This window comes from Phodopus roborovskii, unplaced genomic scaffold (assembly GCF_943737965.1).
Source record: "Phodopus roborovskii unplaced genomic scaffold, PHOROB, whole genome shotgun sequence".
Taxonomy (NCBI): Eukaryota; Metazoa; Chordata; class Mammalia; order Rodentia; family Cricetidae; genus Phodopus; species Phodopus roborovskii.
Window position 1 is genome coordinate 11,681,487 of NW_026125391.1, and position 23,426 is coordinate 11,704,912.

At 42.3% G+C, this 23,426-nt stretch overlaps 2 protein-coding genes across 2 annotated transcripts in view; one reads left to right on the forward strand and one right to left on the reverse strand.

The window, feature by feature from the left end:
- The window catches only part of Tspan13 (tetraspanin 13), a 28,582-nt gene extending 20,390 nt beyond the window's left edge, over positions 1-8,192 (forward strand). Inside the window, exons 3-6 of the mRNA XM_051175091.1 lie at positions 642-722; positions 1,694-1,807; positions 3,201-3,314; positions 7,143-8,192. Of these exons, the coding sequence (XP_051031048.1) occupies positions 642-722; positions 1,694-1,807; positions 3,201-3,314; positions 7,143-7,217 (384 nt within the window). The 3' untranslated portion in view covers positions 7,218-8,192. The remainder of the gene's footprint in view (positions 1-641; positions 723-1,693; positions 1,808-3,200; positions 3,315-7,142) is intronic.
- A 6,930-nt stretch (positions 8,193-15,122) lies between these two features.
- Positions 15,123-22,768, reverse strand: Agr2 (anterior gradient 2, protein disulphide isomerase family member). The gene is made up of 7 exons (XM_051175092.1): positions 22,628-22,768; positions 22,347-22,410; positions 22,182-22,234; positions 20,821-20,894; positions 19,660-19,723; positions 17,487-17,570; positions 15,123-15,363 (listed from the first exon to the last, which is right to left on the reverse strand). The coding sequence occupies exons 1-7, from the start codon at positions 22,764-22,766 to the stop codon at positions 15,314-15,316; spliced, it is 528 nt and encodes a 175-aa protein (XP_051031049.1). The 5' UTR covers positions 22,767-22,768; the 3' UTR covers positions 15,123-15,313.
- Between the last annotated feature and the right edge of the window lie 658 nt (positions 22,769-23,426).

Consider the following 23,426-nt stretch of genomic DNA (forward strand, 5'->3'; position numbering starts at 1 on the left):
TCCTAACACATTAATCTTTGGCTACAAATTTAAGTTTAGTTTTGAGAGAGCTTATACATTTGTCTAGATCTGTTTTTTTATTTTACAGGTTTCTGAACTTGTATTTCACTTTGGATGTGAGCTTTTCAAAATCGAAACATCTCTCTCTCTTTCATTTTTTGACAGAGTCTCATTTTGAGACAGACCAGGCTGACCTCAAGCTTGGGCAGTCCTCCTGTCTCTGCTCCTTAGTCCAGGGGATTACAAGTGTCACCTACCATGCCTGCTGTATATAATTATTTATATTTTTCTAAATGAATTTTTAGTTATAGTGTATTAGCAAAATAATACAGTGTATCACTTTGAATTTAGGTAACATTGTTCTAGTTTCTAGGTGAATTACCTAGAGTATACTGCCAACACTCCTGTTTTATGTTCTTTCAGAACATTTGCAATGTTTCTAGCAGCAGGTAAAGGCACCTGTTGCCAAATCTAAGCACCAGAGTTCAATGCCCAGAACCCACATGGTGGTAGGACAGCTGACTCCTGCATGGCACATGCAGGTATACTCATATGTGTATACTCCCATCCCTGCAACAATCACACATATAATGAATACATAAGTGTAATAAATAGAATAGTCCTTAACCTGTAACTTTCAGTATATGATTATTCTCCTCCTTGTATTCATTGTTCAGTTTTCGGTGTCTTGTGCTTGTTTAGCTCTGAATCAGGACCAACAGGTAAGTAAGGATTTTTCTTTTTTCTTTTTGTTTTGAGACAGGGTCTCACTGTGTAGCTCCGGCTGTCCTAGATCTCTGTAGACCAGGCTGGCCTCAGACTGAGAGAGATTGCCTGCCTCTGCCTCCCGAGTGCTGGTATCAAAGGCATGCATCATTGCTCCCAGCTGAGTGTGGAGTTTTTTTTTTTTTTTTTTTTTTTTTTACTTTATTATGCAGCATGGAATAACCATGAAAAAGATGGGAGGGGTGACTGAGAATAAATATTTCTTCTTGCCAAGAATGCCATTTTAGCCCACTACCTAAATTTCTTGCTCCTGAGTGGTTCTTGGTAATAAGTACAGGGGAAGTGCCATCAAGTCTTGGTAATTTGTATCCATAAGTAAGACTTCACTCTCCCTGAGTGAAAACTGCTGCTGTTAAAAGATGTCTCTTCTTTCTCCACTGCAGAGCAGTGCTCCAAAGTGTCTGTGGTTTCCTTGTATCACTCTTAAAAACTCTTAATTTGTAGAGAAAAAGTGGGTTTCTGTCTTGGAGCAACTGAAACTTTGTATTGTTACACTTAGAGAATTATGCCTTTGAAGCATGTACTGCTTTTAAGTTGTTTGTAAAAACCCAGGACTTTTTCTTTTGTAGGATAGACAGAAATACTGCCCCCCCTCTCTCTCTTTCAGAACAAGGGATGTGCCTTTGAAAAGTTGTAATAATTTTATAGAGACAATTTCATGTACACTCCACAGCTAACTGTAGGACAATACACTTTCTCTCTTTCTTTTTTTGGTGGTTGTTTTTCAAGACAGGGTTTCTCTGTGTAGCAGTCCTGACTGTCCTGGAACTCACTTTGTAGACCAAGCTGGCCTTGATCTCACTGAGATCTGCCTGCCTCCCTCCCCAGTTCTGGGATTAAAGGCCTGTACCACCACTGCCCTGCTGGGATGATAAGTTTTAATGTATCTATGACCTGCGTTTGCTAGGGTCAGCTGCTAGAGGTTGGTTGGAACAATACAGCAAGTGCTCGAAATGACCTCCAGAGGAACTTGAACTGCTGTGGCTTCCGAAGTTACAACCCAAATGACACCTGTCTGGCTGTAAGTCCAAACTCTAAAAGCTTTTTTTTTTCTTGAATGTGTTACATACAGTTCAATAATAATTAGGGAAGAAGTGGCCTTTCTGATGATGAATTATATTTTCAAAATTGTTTGACATATGCTCCTATTATATTTTGTATACATACACACATTTTCCCATTCCATGTCCAGTGAGACACACTGTGTTTATTTTCTTTCCTGTAATTCTTTCTCATTCAGCTCTTTTCTATAGCAAGTTGTTATTGTGGTTTAATAAGGATCAGGAAAAACAAACAGGCTGAATAGATGTTTATTCAGGGAGAAATAACTTACAACAGAGATAGCAGGTTCCTGGTCCCAAGGATGCCTCTGGATGCTCTTCTGTATCTGTGCGCAGGGGAGGTCCCTTCCCCAGACTAGTTCCCTCAGGTAACATCTGCCCCTGTCCCTACCCCCAATGGGCATGGTCGGTGCCACAAGTGTGGACAAAGTGAATATCTCACTACAAGTTATGATCAGTCTCAGAGATTTCTATCTATGCAGTTTTTTAGGGAGGTAGTAAAAGAAAGGTCTATATTAAATTGACTCTCTTAACGAGCCCATCACCTCCAAGGTAGAAGGCACATAAAGCTACCCTCCTGTCTTTCCCTTCTGCATCACTCAAGGCTTGGTGTCCTCCCCCCTTGCTCAGTGGTTGTTTGTAGACTCATTATTCTTGTAGTATTGTCCTGTTTGCTTGGTAGCTGCCAGCTGGTGACTATTGTTGTGAAGGGACACCATGACTATGACCACTCTTATTGGAGAAAGCATTTAGTTGGAGGCTTCCTTACCGTTTCATAGGTTTATTTCATTATCATCATGGAGGGGAACAATGTACAGGCATGGTGCTGGGAAAGTAGTGTGTCCATATATATATATAGAGAGATAACTGGTTTATCGAGGGCTTTTGAGACCTCAAAACCTACCCCCAATGATACACTTCTTCCAACAAAAGCCATACCTCCTAATCCTTGTAATCCAAATCCTTTCAAACAGTTCCACTCCCTGGAGATTAAGAGTTCAAATATATGAGCCTATGGGGGACATTCTTATGCAAATTGCCACAGCGGGGTGTCTTACAATGCATGCATGTCATCATGAGATAAAGGATAAAGGATAAAGTCTTACACAGTGCAGTCTAGATACCTACCCATCGTATTGTATTTATAGTTCCTAGATAGGGATGGATACTACAGAGCATGTACAGGAAATGAACATCTTGGAAATTTACACACAATTTAAAATCCATACTCAAATTGGATGTAGCACCCTAGATCTGAATTTTGTTTGTGTGTAGTTTTAGTTTCTAACGTATTTATTTATTTTTTAAATAAATATACACTGAAGTAACGGGTCTTTTCTTTTATTGATACAGAGCTGTAATAAAAATGGACACAAGTGCTTACCATGTGCCCCCATAATCGAAGCGTATGCTGGAGAGGTTTTGAGATTCGTTGGTGGCATTGGTCTCTTCTTCAGTTTTACAGAGGTTTGTCTTTCTCCTTTGTCACAGGGAGTTCTGTTTTTATGTCAAGAAGACACAGCATTGCACTTCAGTGTAAAGGCTAATATTAAAAAGCTCTTTTTTCCCTGATATTGCTCAGTGTGATGGGAACAGCCTAGCTTAGAGTAGGAAGATCTGACAGGTCTAGCATGAGCTTTAGGATGGGGCACTGTTCTTGTTCTGTTTACCCTGAGTAAATTGTAATGAATGAAGAGATTAGTCTGGGCTGTCTTCATTTTTCTAGACTTATATGGCAAATTATAGTTTAATTTTTTTCATAAGTAGAACATTACTTAATATATGTTATATTTAGCATATGTTATTACTATGATACACATATGCATATATACCCACAAAAATTTGTTTCTAAGAATTGTCCCTGTTGTTGGACAGTGGTGGTGCATGCCTTTATCACAGTACTCAGAAGGCAGAGGCAGGCAGATCTCTGAGTTGGTCTATAGAGTGAGTTCCAGGACAGCCAGGGCTATACAGAGAAACCCTGCCTCTGAAAAATTAAATAAATAAATAAATAAATAAATAAATAAATAAATAAAATGCCCCTGTAACTGAAGAAAGCTGGGAGTGTGAGACGTGAGGTGATCTTTTCCAGAGAAGAGCTCACTAGCTGGTTATCTAATACCTAATGGACTGCCCTGAAAACATACATAGAATAACGTTATATGGACAGAGAAGATTATTTTTAGGAATATGCATATATATTTATGCTTGCAATAATAACTACTGAAAGAAGAGACCATTAATTTGAAGGAGAATGGCAAGGGATATATGGAAGAATTTGGAGAGAAGAAAGGAAGGGAGAAATGTACTTATAATCTCAAAAGTAAAAAAATATATATATAAAAATTGTACTTTCAACTTAAAAAAAAATTGCCTCTGAAACTTAAAGGATTAAAAAGTGACAAAAAAGGGCACCTTTGGCAGGCCCCGCCAAGGTGTGCCACTGAGAAATTACACCAATCAACAGATCTTATGCAAGAGATTTATTGGGGGAGGGGGAGGGGAGAGCAAAAGCATGAAAGGCCATCTCAGAGTGGGGCCACGAGAGAGGCAGGCAATGAGACAGACAGACAGACAGACAGACAGACAGACAGAGAGAACAGGCAAGAGAGGAGCAAGAGGGAGCTAGAGAGGGGCTGTGATGGACAAACACTTTTAAGGAGTGTGTGTGAGTGGTTTAGCTGGTGGAAATGCGTTGCAGCTGGTGGCTGGCCCTTTCCAGCAGGTGATGATGTCACCAGCAGGTGATGATGATGTCACTGCCAGTGCAAAGGCCGAGGCAGGCTGGTGAGGAGGAACAGAAGCTGTCTCCCATTTTCCTCTGTTACTACTTTGATGGCTTTAGCATTCCTTTTTAACAGACAAATTCTACGTGCAGTATTTTATTTCATGGAAACAATTATATAACAACACAAAATGAATACACAAGGCTTATCTACAAGTAACTTTTAAAGGTTTTTTTTTTTTTTTTTAATTACATACACGAATGTGTATCTACGTGCAGGTAAATGCACTCGGGTGTGGATGTCAGTGGAGGCCAGAAAAGGGTGTCAGAATGCCTGGATGTGGAGGTATACATGGTTGTGAGCCACTAGATGTGGGAAGCAAACTCCAGTCTTCTGCAAGAGTAGCATGTACTTACTCTCTTAACTGCTGAGCCGTTTCTCTGGCCCTCGGCATATTTATTTCTGATAAATCTTTGGGCCCCCCTTTGCTTTTTGACAGTATGCTGGATCAGTTGAGATATGTGTCACACAGGAAGTGTCGGGGCTAAGTGCACCCACTTGCTCATTGTGTGCCGTGGGGCAAGTTATTTAATCTTACTGTGTGTCTCGCCCTCCGAGGAGTATCACAACAACAGAGAGCCAGTGCATGGAAAATGGGTGCTGTGAGCAGTACTTGGTGCATGAGGGGTAACTAGTGTTTTGTAGCCATTGATGAAGTATATTAGTGTATATCATATTATGCCATATTAGAAAGAGACAGTATGCCATTATTCTTTGAAAATGAGCTGTCCACATCACATATCCATTTTAAACAGATGGCAGAAGAATATGGATCAGATAATTCTTCTAACAGAGTTTGTCTGTATAGCTAGCTACAGAAGCGGAGCAGGCTGCTTAGAGGAGCAACATATGTCCTTACAAAACTGCAAAAAAAAAAAAAAAAAAAAAAAAAAAATCTGTGTTTTATATGGTTAGAATTTAGCCATGCGTGGGATTGCTTAATCTGTTGACCATTTAGTTTTTGTTTTAAAAATTATGTTTATTTATTATGTGTGTGTGGGGGGGGGACATGCTTGTGCCACAGTGGGTGTGTCAGGGTCACAAGGACAGTCCTCTGGAGTCGGTTCTTTCCTTCTACCATATAGTTTTTGAAGAGTGAACTCAGGTTATCAGGCTTTGCCAAAAAGTGTCCCCACCTAAAGCCACCTCTTAGAAAAGCATAATTAATTAATTGGGAGACAAAGTTTCTCTGTGTAGACCTGGCTGTCCTAGAACTTGCTCTGTAGACCAGGCTGGCCTGGAGCTCAGAGATCCTCTTGCCTTTGCCTCCTGAGTGCTGGCATTGACATTGTGAGCCACCATAGCCACCTGGCGTACATTTCTTTAATTACCTGGGTGTGGGTGCACTTGTGCCGTGACACACGTGTAGAGCTCAGAGGACAACTTTTGGGAGTCTGTTCTATCTTTTCACTGTGTGGATCTTGGGAATCAAAGTCGAGGGACTCAGGTCATGAGGCTCGGTAGCAAGTGCCTTTACCCACTGTGCCATCTTGTCAGCCCAACCACTTGATTTCTTTTTAATGTGTAAATATTTACACAGTTGCCTCCTGTATGTGGAATGTCATTGCTTTGCTAGGTATAAAATACAACATAGTATGGGAAGAGTCGAGAGTTCTTGATAAGCTGGGCTTGGTGGCACACACCTTTACTCATATCACTTGGGAACCAGAGGAAGGTGGATCTCTCTGAGTTCCAGGCTAGCCTGGTCTATCTACATAGTGAGAGCCTGTCCACAGAAACAGAAACAAAAACAAACAAATGAAATTCTGTCTTCTGAGAAGAATCTACCATCAACTTTTGATTTAATAACTAACTCTAGATATTTGTGTTATTAAAAATGTTTGACAGGGCTGGAGAGAAGCGCCTCAGTGGTTAGTAATGTTTGCTGCGTAACGCAGTTACCATAGGAGATAGAGATTTAGGTTCACAAACAGTTTGGTTCCCAGCACCCAGGTCAAGTGGCTTATAGTCACTGTAACTCAAACTTCAGGGGCCTCTGTGGCCTCTGGACTCTTGGGGGACACCCCTGCACATGTGCACATACACATATAATTAAGAACAATAAAAATAAATGTAAAAAAAACACACAGAGTTCACACTTGGCTATTTATCAAAATGGAAAAGTCAAACTTGCTATTCCAGCTTCAAATCCAGCCACCAGTGTGGAACATGCAGTACCTCTGCCTTCTTGTCTCGTTGTCACCTTATCTCTATCCATCTTAGCTCTCTCTTCTCAGGGCTGTGCTGTGTGTACCTTTGAGCCCACCTGGAAGATACCTCCCTAGCATAATCAGATCATACCTTTACCTCAGAAAGTAACATTTGCAGGTTCCACTATACATACAGTCTACCAAAGTGCTTATATCTGTGTTATTAGGGCCTGTCCTTTAATTTGCCTGAAGTCTCTTCTCTTTGAACAAAAGGCATGCAAAGGTAATTCCGAAATTGCAGTTATTCTCTTGATTAACTAAGTCTGCCCAGCACTTACTTTTTCTTCTTTTAATTCCAGATTCTGGGTGTTTGGCTGACCTACAGATACAGGAATCAGAAAGACCCTCGCGCCAACCCAAGCGCTTTCCTTTGAGGAGGAAACAAAGAAAAGTTCTCCCATCTTGCTCATTTTCTCTAATCTTAAACTAATTTCTTTATTTGACAGGAAACAGTATCTGAAAACGACACTATCAACAGTGGAACTAAATATGTTCACTCTTACATTTCTCTAAGTGGTTTTTTGTTGTTGTTGACATTGCTGAGAAAGCAGTTGAAATTTATGGTGTTCACTGGCCCTCAGTGGTCCCTGTAATCTACTGTTCTTGGTGTCTGGCACTGTTTACTGTGGCCTTTCTTAGCCTATTTATGTGCTGTAAAACTGTGTCTGGCACCCCTGGGGAAATGACATGTGAACCCCAATCTCCACCTCACCAGGTAGTTGTATGGAGTTCTGTGCCGTTCGGGTGGCTCCCATCGAAGACACTTGAAGTTCATGAAACCAGGAAGCAAGAGTCTGTAATGTTCAGTCATTAGGAGAAATCTAAGTTCCCTCCACTTTATGTATTTTTAGGAAAGCTACATTGTAGTGAAAAGTGTTAGCATACAAGTGATCATTTAGTTCTAGTAGTCTCTCATGATGACTTCTGTGTATTCTAGAAATAGCTGTGTCTTTAGGAACCTAAGTTTAGCTTCTGACTTTTATAGTCAAGGGTAAAGGAGGTACCATTTGGGGAATGTTCTGGTGTTTGACAGTTATCTTCAGCTTTCAAAATGGGATGAGCTAGAAGAAGATTGTATATATCTACATAATTAACATTCTTCTTTTTTTAATAATTTGAAGTTCAAAACACTGTATTAGTAAGCAACGTGCAATCAATATGTTGGCCATGCAACAAAAAGATATTTGATTTTCTTAAAAAATAACTTTTTATTGACATTTCTTGGTCTTGTGATAGTGAGTTGTCAAATCCAGACAGACATATTTAAATGTGCTACTTCCCATAAGCTGAGAGAGAAATGGTGTTTGTGGCTCTGTATGTTACATTAAAAATTAAAAGCTGGAAACCTTTGTTTGTGTATGGGTGTTTGAATCAAAAAAAGGTCCTGGGAGCATTGATAAACTAAGGTAAGTCAGCATCTTTTCTTCAGCTCTTTGGCCTTCTCTTGTACACCAAAATAGTGTTTAATCAAGCCTTGGAAATAAACTCCCAGCAATGATGTTTATTGGTGGTTATCAAATCCTTTCTTAGGTTAAAAAAAAAAAAGTGTGTGTGCCTGTATGTGTGTGTGTGTGTGTGTGTGTGTGTGTGTCAAAGGACATTTTGTAAGAATTGGTTCTCTCCTTTACCATATGGGTTCTAGGGATCAAACTTGGTCATCAGTCTGGGTGGGAAGCATGGTTACTACTGATCAACCTCCTGGCTCATAAATGCTTTATTAAACTATTTCAGTGGTTAGTATTATCTTGCATGATGAGAAAGGTGCTTTTATTTATTTGGAGAAGTCACTGGTGTTTATATGGGAAGTACACATATTCCCATTAGTGACAGTTAATTTCCTGTCTTGGTGTGGAGTAGCATGTGATGCATCATTGTTGATTTTTTTTTTTTGGGTAAGTTTTAGATTAAGACCACTGGTAAAGGACCGATTCACCGATTCACAGATTAATGGACGTTGGTGTTCCTCTGTGATTCTCTGCTGTTGGCAAGTCTTGTATAGAAATAGAGCCCTGCTATTTCTAGGGTGTCATGCTGAGACTGTGGCCAGTTGGACAGAACTGTGTGTGCTATAAGATGGGATGTGACTCATGAAGGGTGCATGTCGAAGGGAACTGCTTTTTTTTCCAGTCACCCTGTATTTTTTCTGTTTACTCAGCTGTAGTTCAGAATATCTTATAAGGTTTTGGATCTTTAGCGACTCATCTTGGTGTAAATGACTGCAAATGGAAAGGCCATTGCACAAAGAACCATAAACTTGCCTATGACTTGGTTTGTGCTCTGATAGCAATGGCTCTATTGCAGTCAGACAGTTAGAATCAGGGTCTGGGGGCTTGGAGACATGGATCAACTGTCCAGAAAGCACTCTTGCTTTTGGGGAAGACCCTAGTTCTGCCAGCACCCACATTGGTGGCTCACAATGGCCTGTAACTTCATTAGCTGCAGGGGAATCTGAAGCCTCTGGACTCCTTTAGGCGCCTGCATACCCCAACACACACACACACACACACACACACACACACACACACACACACACACACGAAAAATAAACTTATTTTTGCTTTTGTTTTTTAAATCAGGGTCTGTCCCTGATGAATATTTTATTTCAGACTGCTTTTGAATTTCCTATGTAGCCCAGTCTAAGGTGATTCTCCTGATGTGTTACTACACCCCATGGTAAATCACTAGGATTTTGAAATTGCCAGGTTATTTAAGTGAACAATAAACAATAAATAAATGACTAGGCAGTCGGGATGCATATTTTTAAGAGCTGGGGCATTCTCTGTCAAATGAATCTAACTTTTTCTTTGCTTAGGATCTGCAGGTGCTGATCATCTGCTCTCTTCTAGGATGCTGTTGTGTCCCTGTTTGTTTCTGATTGAAGACATACATCCTGCCATTTCATGGTGTCTCAGCCTCTACTGAAAAGCCCTCTGAACAGGTCCATCCCATCCTGTTCCATGAATGGCCCAGGTGTGAGCCTACAGAGCCCCGGCAAGGCTCCTTCTGACTGCAGGATAGGTGCTCCCCTGTGTACAGGCTCCCAAAGCAGTATGGGTGCTCCTCTGTGTACCTGCAGCCACAGAGCATGATGTCTGGAGCGGAGGAGTGCAGATCTCAAGTTACACCAAAAGATCCCTTCCATCCAAACCTTTATCTCTATGAAAAGAAACTCACTGCTTAAGCAGTTCTCTGAGTCCCTGTTTATACGTTTCATTTAGAGAATGTTCCTAACATTTGCTCTGTTAGCCTTGGTGTTAAAGGTGACATTTTAGCTCAGGAAAATAACAGCTAGTGCAAAGGGAAAAGGTTTGGCTGTTATTTCTCACATCCGAGCTCATCATGGGTGAAGTTCATCTGTGAGACTGTGCTCTGTGGGTAGTGTTGTGTTTGCTATGAAAACCAGATCTGCATGCTAAACCTTGAAAATAACAACCAGACAGAACCCTCTAGACAGGGAGAGGAAACCAGGCATTCAGTTCTTAGTTTCTTTGAGCCAAACCCTCCTTGGTGTTCAAAAATATTTGTTTAATCTTGCTTCAGTTTATTCATGACTTTATAAATACATTAAATATGTGAAACTATTTTACCTTTTAGCTGAGAAAATACTGAGACAAGAGCACATTTCCACCAAGTAGTTTATAGAAAAGCATACTGTAACGGTATAGACACGACTGCTTATGCAAGAATGGTCTTATTGGAGATGACATGAGCATTAAAGACCAAATTTACCAGGCTTCTGGTTAGTGAAGGGGATTATGCAAAGAGTGTTTGTGGGAACGAGATGTAGAGAGGATGGGGTTAGTCCTATTTTCATTTTTCTTTTAATTTTTAAAATTAATTTTTAATTATGTGTATGTGTCAGTACAGAGCCCATGGAGGCCAGGAGAGGGTGTTGGATCCCCTGATCTGGAGTCACGCAGTTCTGTGCTGCCTGTGTGGGTGCTGGGAACTGAACTTGGATCTTCAAGAGCAGCGAGTGCTCTTAACCACTGTGCCGTTTCTCCGGCCCCCATGTTTTCCTTGAGTGTCCTGTCATAGCTGGGCACAGTGGTCCTTGAGACAGTTGGAAAGGAGAAAGTCAGGTTCTCCTGCTATGAGTCCAGCCACTTGTCACCACTCTCCTTAAGAAAACTATTTTGGAAATTCATTATCAAACGAGTTGTTGGGGGGGGAGTTGCCTATGCTAAAATGTGTGTCAAAGAATGGGCCTTGCCATCTGTGGAGGGAGAAGCCGCTTTTGCTCACTTTCAGTGCCTCATTCTTTTCCAAGAAGTGAGGTCATAAACTCGGCAAGGGGCCTGAAGCTGATGTGATCACAGCTCCTTAAACTGAATGAAGAGTTCGGGTTTAGCTTAGAACTTTTCCCGTCCTTCCTACTCTGTCTCCTGTTCTCAGTAGTGATAATGGAAAGACCTCAGTAGCTAAGTAAGATTACTGAGTGCAAGGAGAAAACAAAAAGCAAACAAACACCAAACCCTGAACCTATCAGGTGATGGTTTAAGAGAGGCTGGTGCTGCAGCAGGCGGGAGTGGCTAACCCCAGTGTGTGGCCTTAAAGGGGGATGCACGCTATCCACAGTGTTTATTCATTTATTTGTTTTTGAAACTGGATCTTTCTAAGTAGCCCTGGCTACCCTGGAACTCACTGTGTAGTGCAGTCTGGCCTCAAACTCACAGAGATTTGCCTGCTTCTGCCTCCATGTGCTGGATTAAAGATGTGTCCCCAGTTGGTTAAAACCAGTTTCTTTCCACACCTCTCAGACACAGGGTCTAAAGTAAAACTAGAGGAAATATTGTGGATATGTATACACACACACATACACACATATATATAAAATTTTAAACATTATAACAGAGGTCCATGTTGTTAAGTACATTTACCTTTCACAACTATCACCACCTGTCTTTGTTACTTTATTAGTGCTGTGAAGAGATTCCAGGACCAAGGTGACATATAAAGAAAAGCATTTAGTTGGGGCCTTGCTTACAGTTTCAGAGTGTGATTGTGTGACCATGATGGTGGAGAACAAGGCACCAGGTGGGCAGGAATGGTGCAGTAGCTTCAGAATTCACATCCTGTCCTCAAGCCTGAGGCTGAGAGAGATTGGGCCTGGCCTGGGCTTCTGAAATCTCAAAGCCCTCTCCCAGTAACATATCTCCTCCTACAAGGCTGCACCTCCTAACCCTCCCTGAACGCCTCCTCCAACTAGAGACCAACCATTCCAACATAGTTGCCTATGCGGCCATTCTCATTTTTCTTGCGAATTAGAATGCCACATCCATTAAACAGTAAAATACCTTTCTTTCCTCATCCATCCCCTAATGACCAGATTTGCTCTCTCTCCATAAAGATACTCTTGGCACCTCACCTAGGTGACATTTTGAGAGTATCTGTCTTTTTTAGGGCTTGCTGCCCACCCCCCACCCCCCGGAGCTTACATCATGTCTTCATGCTCCTTCAACTTGGTAACACAGGGCAGGGTTTCCATCCTGATCTCTGCACAGGGCCCCAGTTGTACGTCTGAGCTGCACTTTGTTGCTCCCTTTCCACTGGTGAACATGTGGTTTGCTTCATTTTTAACTGTTGGGAATCATGCTGAGCTTGGGCATGGAGCTATCTATGCCCTGCTTTCAGTTTTGAGTGATGTTGGTTTCCTAAGGGCTTCCTGGGGGTGGGGGTAGAAGACACAGAGTCAACAGCACAGACCCCAGGAGTCAGGTGAAAGGAAAAACAGCAGACTCATTTATTTACCAATGGGTTGAAACTTACACAACCTCTCAGCACCCATGAGTTCTCACCCATTGACACTGCATAGTTGCCCCTATTGGCTAGGCCGCTCTGACAGTGCCTGTTGCTAGGGCCTCAGGCCTCTTTGGCTGGGCAGGATCAGGACCACTGACAGCAACTGTCAGACTCCAGGTTGGCTCAACTCTCACCTTGGTAGGCCTTAACTTCTTACACACACAGACATGCATAGTCATAGGTTCTTTCTTCACACCCAGTGTTTTGAGGCACCACTAGTCTGTTTTTCATACCATTTCATGGTCACATGTTTACTGATATTTTCCTTCAGCTTTTAGACACAATACCCTCCATACTTAGCTCCAGTCTTGTGATTATCTGTCAAAGAAATAATCTAGTTACATTCTTATTGAAATTTAAGCACAAATAGAAGATGATTTGGCAGTTTGATTTGGCAGAAAAAAATGGGTATTAATGTTTGTATGAGCAAGTTCTACAGGTGCTTTCAGAGTAGAATCTCCAACTCCTGTAGATTTTTGGTGCATGTATTTCATAGTTCCTACAGTTTTAAATATAAGCTAGAAACTTTTCAGTTCTTTTCATATGTTCTCTTCTGGTTTTCCATGCTCATTACCTTTCAAAGAATTTTAAAGATTTATTTTTATTTTATGTAAATGCATGTTTTACCTGTATTTGCGAATGTGCACTGTGTGTGCTCAGTGCCCATAGACACCAAAAGAATGTGTGACATCTTTGGAACTAGAGTTATAGATAGTTGTGAGCCACCTTGTGGCTGGGAACTGAACTTGGGTCTTCTACAGTAACAATAAGTCTTCTTAACCTTTGAGCCATACTAAACATTTATTTATTTATTATGTGTGTACATATGCCTGCCATGACTCACATGTGCAGGTCAGGGAACAAGTTGCAGGAGTTGCTTTCCCATTTATTTATTTATTTTGTGTGTGTGTGTGTGTGTGTGTGTGTGTGTGTGTGTGTACATATGCATGATATGGCTCACATGTGCAGGTCAAGGGACAACTTGCAGGAGTTGTCTTCCCCTCTACAATGTGGATTCCAGGAGCTGAACTCAGACCTCAGTGGCAGGTGCTCTTATTTGCTGAGCCATCTTGCCTGCCTCCCCCCTCCCCCAGCTTGCTAAATAGAATATTTTCCCCTTTTCAAGACATACAAATTCCCTGATTGTGAGAGGTACTCATGCCCCGGTAATATTTTAGCACAGGCTTTTGTGTCACCAGGTCACCCGTGTGCTCACCACCCCTGTGAGAGGTAGAAAAGCACTCTGGGAAAATCAAAAGTGCCAAAGCATCTATTCAGGAAAGCAACCTCCCAGTGATGCTTCCCACCCTGAGAGCACCAGGGGCCAGTAGGGGTGGCTGGCAGGAAGTCCACATGACTATGTGAGATTCAATGTGGCTACCCAGAATAGAGTTATGGCAGGCAAAGCTACCTTACTGCCTGATGCTGTGCTTCCTCCTGTCTCCAAACAGCAGTGCCCTATGACCTCGACCTCACCATAGACCGTTACTGTCTTTTGCTTCCTCCCAGTCGCATTCAGATGAGCCGAGGCAATCAGTCTGAGCCCACTCCAGGCCTGTTTCTGGCTCCTCCAGACTGCACCTGGAGAAGGGCGCTTCTCCATTTCTCTAAGGTGTTCTTAGAGTGTAGGCTAAGAACAGGCCCACTAGTGGCTGTTCTAGTGGGCAAGTCTTCCGGCCACATTGGATGTGTGAAGGCGAGGGTGTAATGATATCACTAAACCCAAGATAAATGATAAATGGGTGTTTACTGGGGAACACTTACACAGAAAAATACAAAGGACCGTGGGAGCGCTTCTCTGCCGTTCCTACTGGATCCACTGACCCAAGAAAAAGACCTGTGCAAGTGAGACCTTACACTTTCCTCTTCCTGCCTCCGAACTGCCTGAAGCCACGCCCAAAGGGGTGTGGCCACCATTACAGGCAAGACTGCTACAGATGTGCTAGATACTTTCTCTGAGATCACTAAGTGGAGCAAAGATCTGTCTATAATTTAATTACTAAGACTGTACCTAGGGGTTTCTACTAATATGGTAATGGCTGTTTCTACATGTGATTCTATTCTGTGTGTGTGTGTGGGGGTTGTCTTCCTGTATTATCCTTTACACTAGAGCATATGCTGTTTATTGCTTCTACAGGGTAAGCACATGTCTTGTCAAGAATCCCGTCTAGTGTGTCAGGATGACAGCAACAACCTTACTAGCATCTATCTTTGCTATTTAATTAGGTTTCTCTTGCTCCTTCAGGAGCGTTTTGTGCGTTCAATGTTCCCGTTTAGTGAGTAAACCAGAATCAAATAGCCTTTCCTTCCCTCCTTCCTTACTTTTTAAATTTGAACCCCCCCCCCAGTTTTGAGACAGAATCCCACTGTAGCTCAAGCTCGCCTCCAATTCAGGACAGTGGTCCCACCTCTACAGTGGTATTAGCCATGAACTGCTATGCCTGACTGGTCCAAATAGCTTTTTCTATGAAAAAGCAACAGAAACAACCCTTCAGTTGGAGTATTCACAAGACTTTATTTTTTAGAAAACCATGCTTCATGTAGTAGATAACAATATTGTTTCCCCATGTATGGGTGTTTAAAAAATACATGTGTTGTAACATTAAACTGTAATGCAAATCCACAGTGCTTCTGCCTTCCCGTCACCTGGTGCAATGCACAGTTGGCTCTACAATTCTGTCTTTAGCAGCTTGAGAGCTTTCTTCATGTTGTCCAGCACTGGTGGGACAAAATTTACGACAGTCAAGTTCCCATTAGAAATGACATGGTGGTCTGAAGGGCATGGCCCCCATAGGCTCAAATATTTGAATGCTTGGTCCCCAGTTGGAGGAACTGTTTGGGAAGGACTAGGAGGTGTGGCCTTGTTAGAGAGTTATCCCTGGGTGCAGGCAGGCTTTGAGTTTCAAAAGCTCAGACCAAGCCCATTCTCTCTCTCTCTATCTCTCTCTCTCTCTCTCTCTCTCTCTCTCACTCACTCTCTCTCCTTATGAATTAGATGTGAGCTCTCAGCTACTGCTCCAGCACCATGCCTCCTGCCTGCTGCCATGCTCCCACCGTGATTATGGACTCACCCTGAAACTCTAAGCAAAGCCCCAATAAACACTTTCTTCAATAGTAAGTTGCCTTGGTCATGGTGTCTCTTTATAGCAATAGAAAAGTAACTAAGATGACACGGGTGGTACAATAAACCCTGGCATTTGAGGACTGGGTCCATTGCTTAACAGAGTGTCCTATTGTCTTAGGGGGAATAGTTGGTAACCTTATTGTTATTTTTGTCTCTCTAGTGGAGTAACACATTGACAACCCAGTTCTCCATCCTTATTTGGTAGCTTCTCCTCCAGTTTCTACCTCCCAGAGCTGCACAAGCTCTGTCAGCAACAAACTGCTGTTTTGGTTAGTGTAGAAGCAAATTTAATTTTCATTTAATTAATTATTGGGACAGAGGCCCACCGTGTACTTCTGGCTGGTCTGGAAAATGCTATGTAGGTTAGGATGGCATGGACCACCACACCTGGCTTAGAAGCCAGAGTTTAAATCATGTTCATGAGAAATGTTAGCAGGTGTTGTGTGGCTACTGCAAGTTATTTTAGAAGTCTGTGGCATAGCAATGAGGACTGTCAGCCCACCAAGTGTTTTTGTTCAGATGAATTCACCCATCCCCGCAAAACCTTTGTACTTAGCAATGGGACAGGCTCAGAGAGGCTGGGTTATTTACTTAAGTCACACAGTGGACAAGTAATGAGACTGCTGCTCCAGAGCCCAAACTGGAGATCATTGTCCCATCAGTGGCACCTGGTGAAAGGGATCGAGGTATCTGGGTGATGTGTGATGTTCTGAGTGGCTACTATTCACTTTACAAGTAATTATTAAACCGGGAAGGCATGGTGATCTTACCCATTTGGGTATCTGCCCTTAACGAGTTTCACCTTATGAAAACATACCCCGAGTCTCATAAATGCCCACGCTTGGAACATGCTGTCCTCTGTCCCGGAGACATTGCTAATGAGCTGTGGGAGCACTCACATTCTTTAGGTCCAGGCTTTCCTCCCAGTGTAATTACTATTCTAAGTCTGCACTGTCTAACAGAAAGTTCTGTGAGGATAGCGGTACCCCCAGTGTGCATACGGTGTAATGGGGGTGGTGGGACTCGAAAACCAAAGTTGTCTTCTCATTAACATAAATTTAAGTGGTGTATAAGGGTAATGCCTAAGGTTTGGATAGGGAGGTCCTAGGAGCCACTGCAAGTGACTAGACCTGGTCCTAGGACAAAAATCCAATTTCTTCCCAGAAGAACCAATCAGTGTCACAATCCTTATATCCTGGAAATTGTTGGCCTCATCTGACTTAAGTCAACCTCTTTTCCTCTTCTTTCCCCTTCCCCTCACATTTGGCCTGGAGAAAGTGAATTAGCCACTCTCCGCATCATTTGCCCACGATCTCAAGTTGAACCGAGTTTAATCACAGCAACATGAGCCAAATTATTTCCCTTCTCATTAATTGGGGGATAGAGTGGGCTGAAGCAAGCCTGTTGTGACTTCTGCGGCAGTTCTGTGACAGAAGGGTTTGTGGGCTGTTGTGCAGGGAGAAAAGTCGAGGGGCAGACTGTGCTGATAGTTTCTGCTAGAGGAGCTGATACTTCAACTGAGCGATTTATCCTTCATTGAGATGTTCACATAATGGGCAATGGAGTGAAGCATGTGATTTGCCGACAGGCAAAAAGTTATTCTGGGTCAAACTGATTCTCTGGCACCCCAGGGCAGAGGTCTAGCCCATCTCAGTAGGGGGCTCCCCACATCACTATAGCAATAGGGTTCTTCGATCAAGCCGGAGGCAACACTTACACAGAGCTGTGTCGGAAGGTTCATAAGCATAGAGACGGTTTGAGTATCTTCCAGTGATGTCTGCCCTCACTGTCAGGGATGGGTCTGCAAAGATAAAGAGTAAGGATGGAACACTTCTGCTTCCAGGGAGCCCATATTGTGTGATGAGGCTGTTGTGCCTATACTCTACCGAGCAAGGGCAGAGCAGTGTAGGGAACATTCAACAGCTAGCTGCACAGTGCTGTTTTTGGAAACAATTTCGAACCCTGCCATCCTGCCTAAGTGTCCTGAAAATAGGACAGTGCATATTTTGTGGGTTTTCCTTGTGAAAACCTAGTATTCTTTACAACAGAAATACCATGAGATTTTTCAGGTGATTTCATTGCTCCTTACTGGCTTCCCTAAGAACAGCCTTGATAATTGGGTTATCCTCCTCCACCCCTGCCCACCAGAGTTTCTCTGTGAAACAGTCTTGGCTCTGCTGGAACTCATTCTGTAGACTAGTCTGGCATCAAACTCACAGCTCAGCCTGCCTCTGCTTGAGTTCTGGGATTAAAGCCATCATATGGACAGTATAATTGGATACTTTTATGCTGGTATTTGGTGACTGAAAGTGAGAGATGGGATAAAGCATGTGATTTTCCGGGGTGGAGGGTGGGGTAAAAGGTTAATCTGGGTCAGATTGATTCTCTGCCTTTTTGTTTAGTTATTTTTTGCTTGCTTCTTTGTTTTGGACAGAGTCTCACTTTATAGCCCAGGCTAGCAAGAAACTCACTATGGCCCCAAATTCATTATAATCTTCCTACTTCAGCCTCCTGAGTGCTGGAATTTTAGACCTGAGCCACCATGCCCAGCTTATACTAGGAAACCCAGAGCTTTGCTCATCCAACTGAGCTATAGCCCCAATCTTCGTTCTTTAAACAAAATAAAGCAAGTCCCTTAGCACAGCTGGGTCACATAACTACTCATGGTGCCCTCCACTTTCATTTTTTTTTTAAAAAAAAATACTTTGTGGGTAATCAGCTGCTTAAAAAAAAAAACCTTAAGAATTACTCTTTTATCTCTCTTTAAATATTCATCTAGGTTTAAATCCATCTATCATGTTGAGCATGGTGAGGCATGCCAGTAATCTCAACACTTGGGCCTGGAGGTAGGAGGATCAGGGGTTCAAGGTTATTCTTGGCTACATAGAGTTTGAGGTTCACCTAGACTACATAAAAGTGTCTCAAAAAGCAAAAGACAACAAACAAACCCCCAAACAAATACATTCATTCTTTCATATTTTTATATAAGTTGACACTATGTAAATAATGAGAAAAGGGAACTTTGAAGGTGTGCTATATCCAGAAGAACAGGAAGGGAGTGAAGAGAGGTTTAGATACTTGTTCTGAAAGGGGTGACTGAGGGGTGGGCTGGAGCGGGTACACTCAAACTGCCTGGAGGCTCTTACAAACCAGGGCTTCCTACACCACAGCCCCAAGGAACCCGAGGCACTGGTTTAAGGCAGCTACCTTTTTCAAACCCTCACAGGATTCTAACATTCAGGCTGCCCCCAGTGCTCAGACCCTTCTGCAAATGAATGCTCTAGTTCAGTCCTTCTCATTCTTTCCCCCATCACTTGCTTCTCTTCGCCCTGATTTTTACTTTTAATGCCAGTTCTGATGAATTATCCCAGTTGCCCACTTGATGAGCTCTGCTAGGGAGTGGACTTAATTACAATTTCAGCGACTATGATTGGCTAACGCGAAATGTTGTATATTTGTGAAGCCATTCACTGAACACTTACTGAGGACCTATCACAGGATCACACTGGGCTTGTATGGTGAACAGAAGCATGTGTCTCTGCCATGGTAACACATAAGGATCAAGTAAAAGCTGAGTCATTGGTAGCCAATGATGAAAACATGGCCCTGCCTTTCCAGATGTGCTTGGAGCATAAGGTGGGAGTTAAAATGGACAGAGGAGGAGAGGCGTATTTGTGGAGATAGTAGTTCCCACTTCCTGATGAGAGTGTATGTGACACAGTGTTATCCTGCCCAGAGTGTTATGTCCTTTTCTAGAGGTCAGTGAACTTGCTCATAGTGATATGGCTGGTGAGGTTGGGACATGGATGGGGAGGTGGGATGCTGGGGGAAACAGAATGTGCAGTTGCATAATCTTCAGTGTGTCTTATATCACGGGAACCCCCACTTACCCACAAACAGAATTCTGGGGACATACTGGCCATCAGGAGAAAGGTGCTTGTCTGTTGTTTCATACTGTGGTAAAAAAAAACAAACAAAACAGAACAAAAACAACAGTTTATTTATTCTTTAGGTATTTTCAAACTTGCCAATGCAAAAATGTGTCTGTTAAATCTTCCTGAAACTACAAAGGGCACCGTGAGTGGTGAAACAATTAAAAGAGTGTTGGGGGCCTGGAAAAGTGTTATAGAATATATAAGCAGAAGGAGGGCTTTAACGATGAGCAAAGAGACTAGTGGGTGTAGAGGCAGCAAAAACAAAGTGCAACTAAAAATGCCACAGTGGGACCCATTACTTTTTAAACTAATTTACAAAGCTAATCAGAAAAGAGAATGTGTCTCGGTGTACTATGGGCCTAAGGTACTGCCAGCGAACCTCTCCACAGAGTTTGCAACACAGAAAAGAAGACAAGTGTCACAGAGCAGAAGGAGCAGCATGGGATACAGGACAGGAGGCAAGAAACTAAGGGATGTGAAACTCAAAGTGAACAAAACAAACCAAGAAGGAAGAGTTGGAGGAGTTGTGATTGGATGGGTAGGAGACATTTGTTATAGAGTAGGGTCATAGCTAAGGCAGGAGGGTTGGTGATGGGGAAGGGAGGCAGGAGGTATGAAGCGAAAGGACAGGATACGTGGGAAGATCTGGACAGGCAGTGCTCTCTCCCGTGGAGAGAAAGAAGTAACAGGGATTTGTGAGCCAGGACTGGAAGGAGATGGGCAAAGTCAGTGATTTGTAAAAACAAACAAACAAACAAAAACAAAAACAGTTGCCATATCAGCACAAAGATCCTGACCATTGAAGAATATTTTTCAGGTTAAGATTATTTATTAATTACTATAAAACTTGTGTGCTACAAAATTTACTAAGAAAGAGGTGGAGGATGTGGCTCAATGACAGAATATTCCTTGGTATGTGCCAGGTGCTGACCCCAATACAGTAATGCAAAATTTCAAAATAAGATTATTAATAAAGTAAAAGATTGTGGGTTTCTCATCTGTAAGGTGGGATACTTGGGAGAGATTCTAGTTAATGCAGCATGACTGAGATGCATAGAAAGGGGGAATCAGACATTGAAGCCAGAGGAGATATGGGCGATGATGAGGGGAACTTACAACCAGGTTGAGGAGAACAAACTGCTCTGCCAATTTCTGGATTTCCTTATTTTCAGCAAACACTTTCTTTAAAGCTGTAATGTAAGAACAAAAGCCCTTGAGCAATTATCTCAGTTTTGGTTAGAACACTTACTTTCTGTTTACTTTTAAGTTGAAAAGTGTCTTAAATACAATGCCTACTTTGCCCCTCCAGCAGATGGTTTGTGATGTTCTTGAATAACTGTGTTGTAGCAGACATGATTTTATTTTTGATTGTGAGTTGTGAGCCTAGCCTTTAATGGCTGAGCCATGTCTGCAGCCATAGACATGATTTTCTATACTAGGAACAATACCTTGAACAAAAAAGCACAAACAACTTTCAGAGTTCAGATGCTTATTGTGTGAACCACAGCATAAGCCAATGCATACTACATGTGTAATTTCATATAGACACACACACGCAGAGGACAAATAAAGTGAAGCAAAGGCTTGAGAGCTACTAATTTGTCATGGCAGATCTCTTTTAGGAGGTGACGCTGAGACGCTGGAGACAGGTTGCTGTAGGCAGAGGGGACTATAAAGGTTAATAGGGATGAACTGTATGAAGGCAGGCTGTATAGAGTGGGAATAAATGATCTTGAAAGGAAAGGGAAACCAAGCTCTGGCCAGATGGGGTCTAGCCTTGAAGGCCATGGCCAGGAGTCAGGCTTTAATTTTACTTGTGACAAGAAGCCAGTGGGGTACCCAAGTGAAGGATCTGAGTTGTATTGAATACCTACAGTCTGGCTTCTGTGTAGAGGGCTGACCTGTGTGATCAGTGGTGATAGGTGTGGTATTGTGGACAAGGTACAATGTTGGCTTGGACTAAGGTGATAGCATTGAAGTAATAGGAGGCATTTGGATTTGGGCAAGAAGAGCTAACCTAATACACAGAGACCATCGGGAAAAGAACATGCAGAACTCCTCATGATAGAATTATTAAGTGAAGACAGTAATGAGTTAATTGCACCAAACACGGGGAGCCTGTACAAGTAGGCAGGTTGCATTGTGCGAAGCTAGTGCTGACTGGAGATATTTTTTAACAGTAAATCCAATGGTATTTGTTGATGTATCACATGAAAAAGGTGGAAGAAGTTAATCACGAACCCCAGCATTTCTTAACCGCTGAGCCATCTCTTCAGCCCCCCAAACCCCAGAATTTCTTACTCAAAATATGCACCAAGAGTTCATTAAAAATATGGGAACATTCAAATTTCTTTTTAAATGTTTTAAGATATTCTTTCTTGTTCAACAGGACTAGGTCCTAGGAATGTAAAGATGAGTGATCCAAACCCTGATCCGACACAAAAGCATTTTCAAAGGAATTTAGAAGAACAGATTACCTTGACTGTGTGGGCATTCGTCCAAATGATGAATGATCATCAAGGGTCTGTTGCTGTGGGAGAGACGAGACTGGATGTTTATTAGGATGCCATGAACACCTGGTAGTCATCACTAGATGGCGCTCATGAGAAACTCCAAGCGCTCCTTGTAACCGCTGGCCTTACCTGGTCTTGGATTTGTATAAGGCTTCTTCGTAAGTCTGAGTCCAGATGAGTTGATCGCCCCAACCTAGAACAAGAGGAGTTGGTATCTTTAAATCCATCACAGTTTCAGGCTCAAGCCTGCTGAAAAGTGATGGCAAAAACCCGGATAATATGTACTTAGTACTATGTTAAATCTAGGGGGAAAACTCCCCAATATCTTCATGCACACGTTTAATACGAAGAGTTAGGGAGACTTTATGAATCGAGTTGCAGTTGGGAGCCAACAAAAAGTTGACACCTACCTCTGGAGAGGGTCTGGGGAAGTTTGGGCCGAGAGTCCTTTGTGTCCTTTTTGGCTCCAGGTTTGACTGTGGTATCTTTGGCCAGGGTATAGGAGAGGGCCACAAGAAGCAGGAATGCTGACACCGAGATTTTCTCCATGGCAATCTACACAGGGAAACAAACAGGAAGGAATTAGAATCTACAGAGTGCATCACAACAGTGGAAAAGAACGGGAACAGGCTTACACTGAGATGAGACAGGAATGGATAGCTGTCTTCCACACGATGCAGGAGTTTCCTGGGAATGTTTAGTGTGCTGTCTAACCATCTATTGTTCTATGTGCCATCACCATCTTCACTTGTTCTATAAGCGGATATATGATACTTGTTGTATCCTATCTTATAATAAAATGGGACATATATTTTAAGGAAATATATAACTAGGTAAATGTATATACTTGGTTGCTAAGGAAATGCACATTTTAAAGTTACACTAAAAAACCCATAATAATGGTAGGTAATTTGGGGTTACCCCTCCCCCCTTTTCTGATTTCTAACCCTGTAGCTGAAGAATCTAAAGTTCAGAGAGGTGAAAAGATTTGAAGATGAGTTCAGAGCAAAAGCGTTAACTCCCATCTGCCTTCCCTGAACAGTTTACCCATACAATGAAAGGGACACCTTACCCTTGAAGAATGGGTGTCAATAACATGGTCACATCTTACTGCATTTAGAGCACACTAGCTTTTCCACTTCTCTGGAGACTCATTACTTTTCCCTACTGAGGATCTGCAGGAAGGAAGTCCAAGTAGGTTGTGTTTCA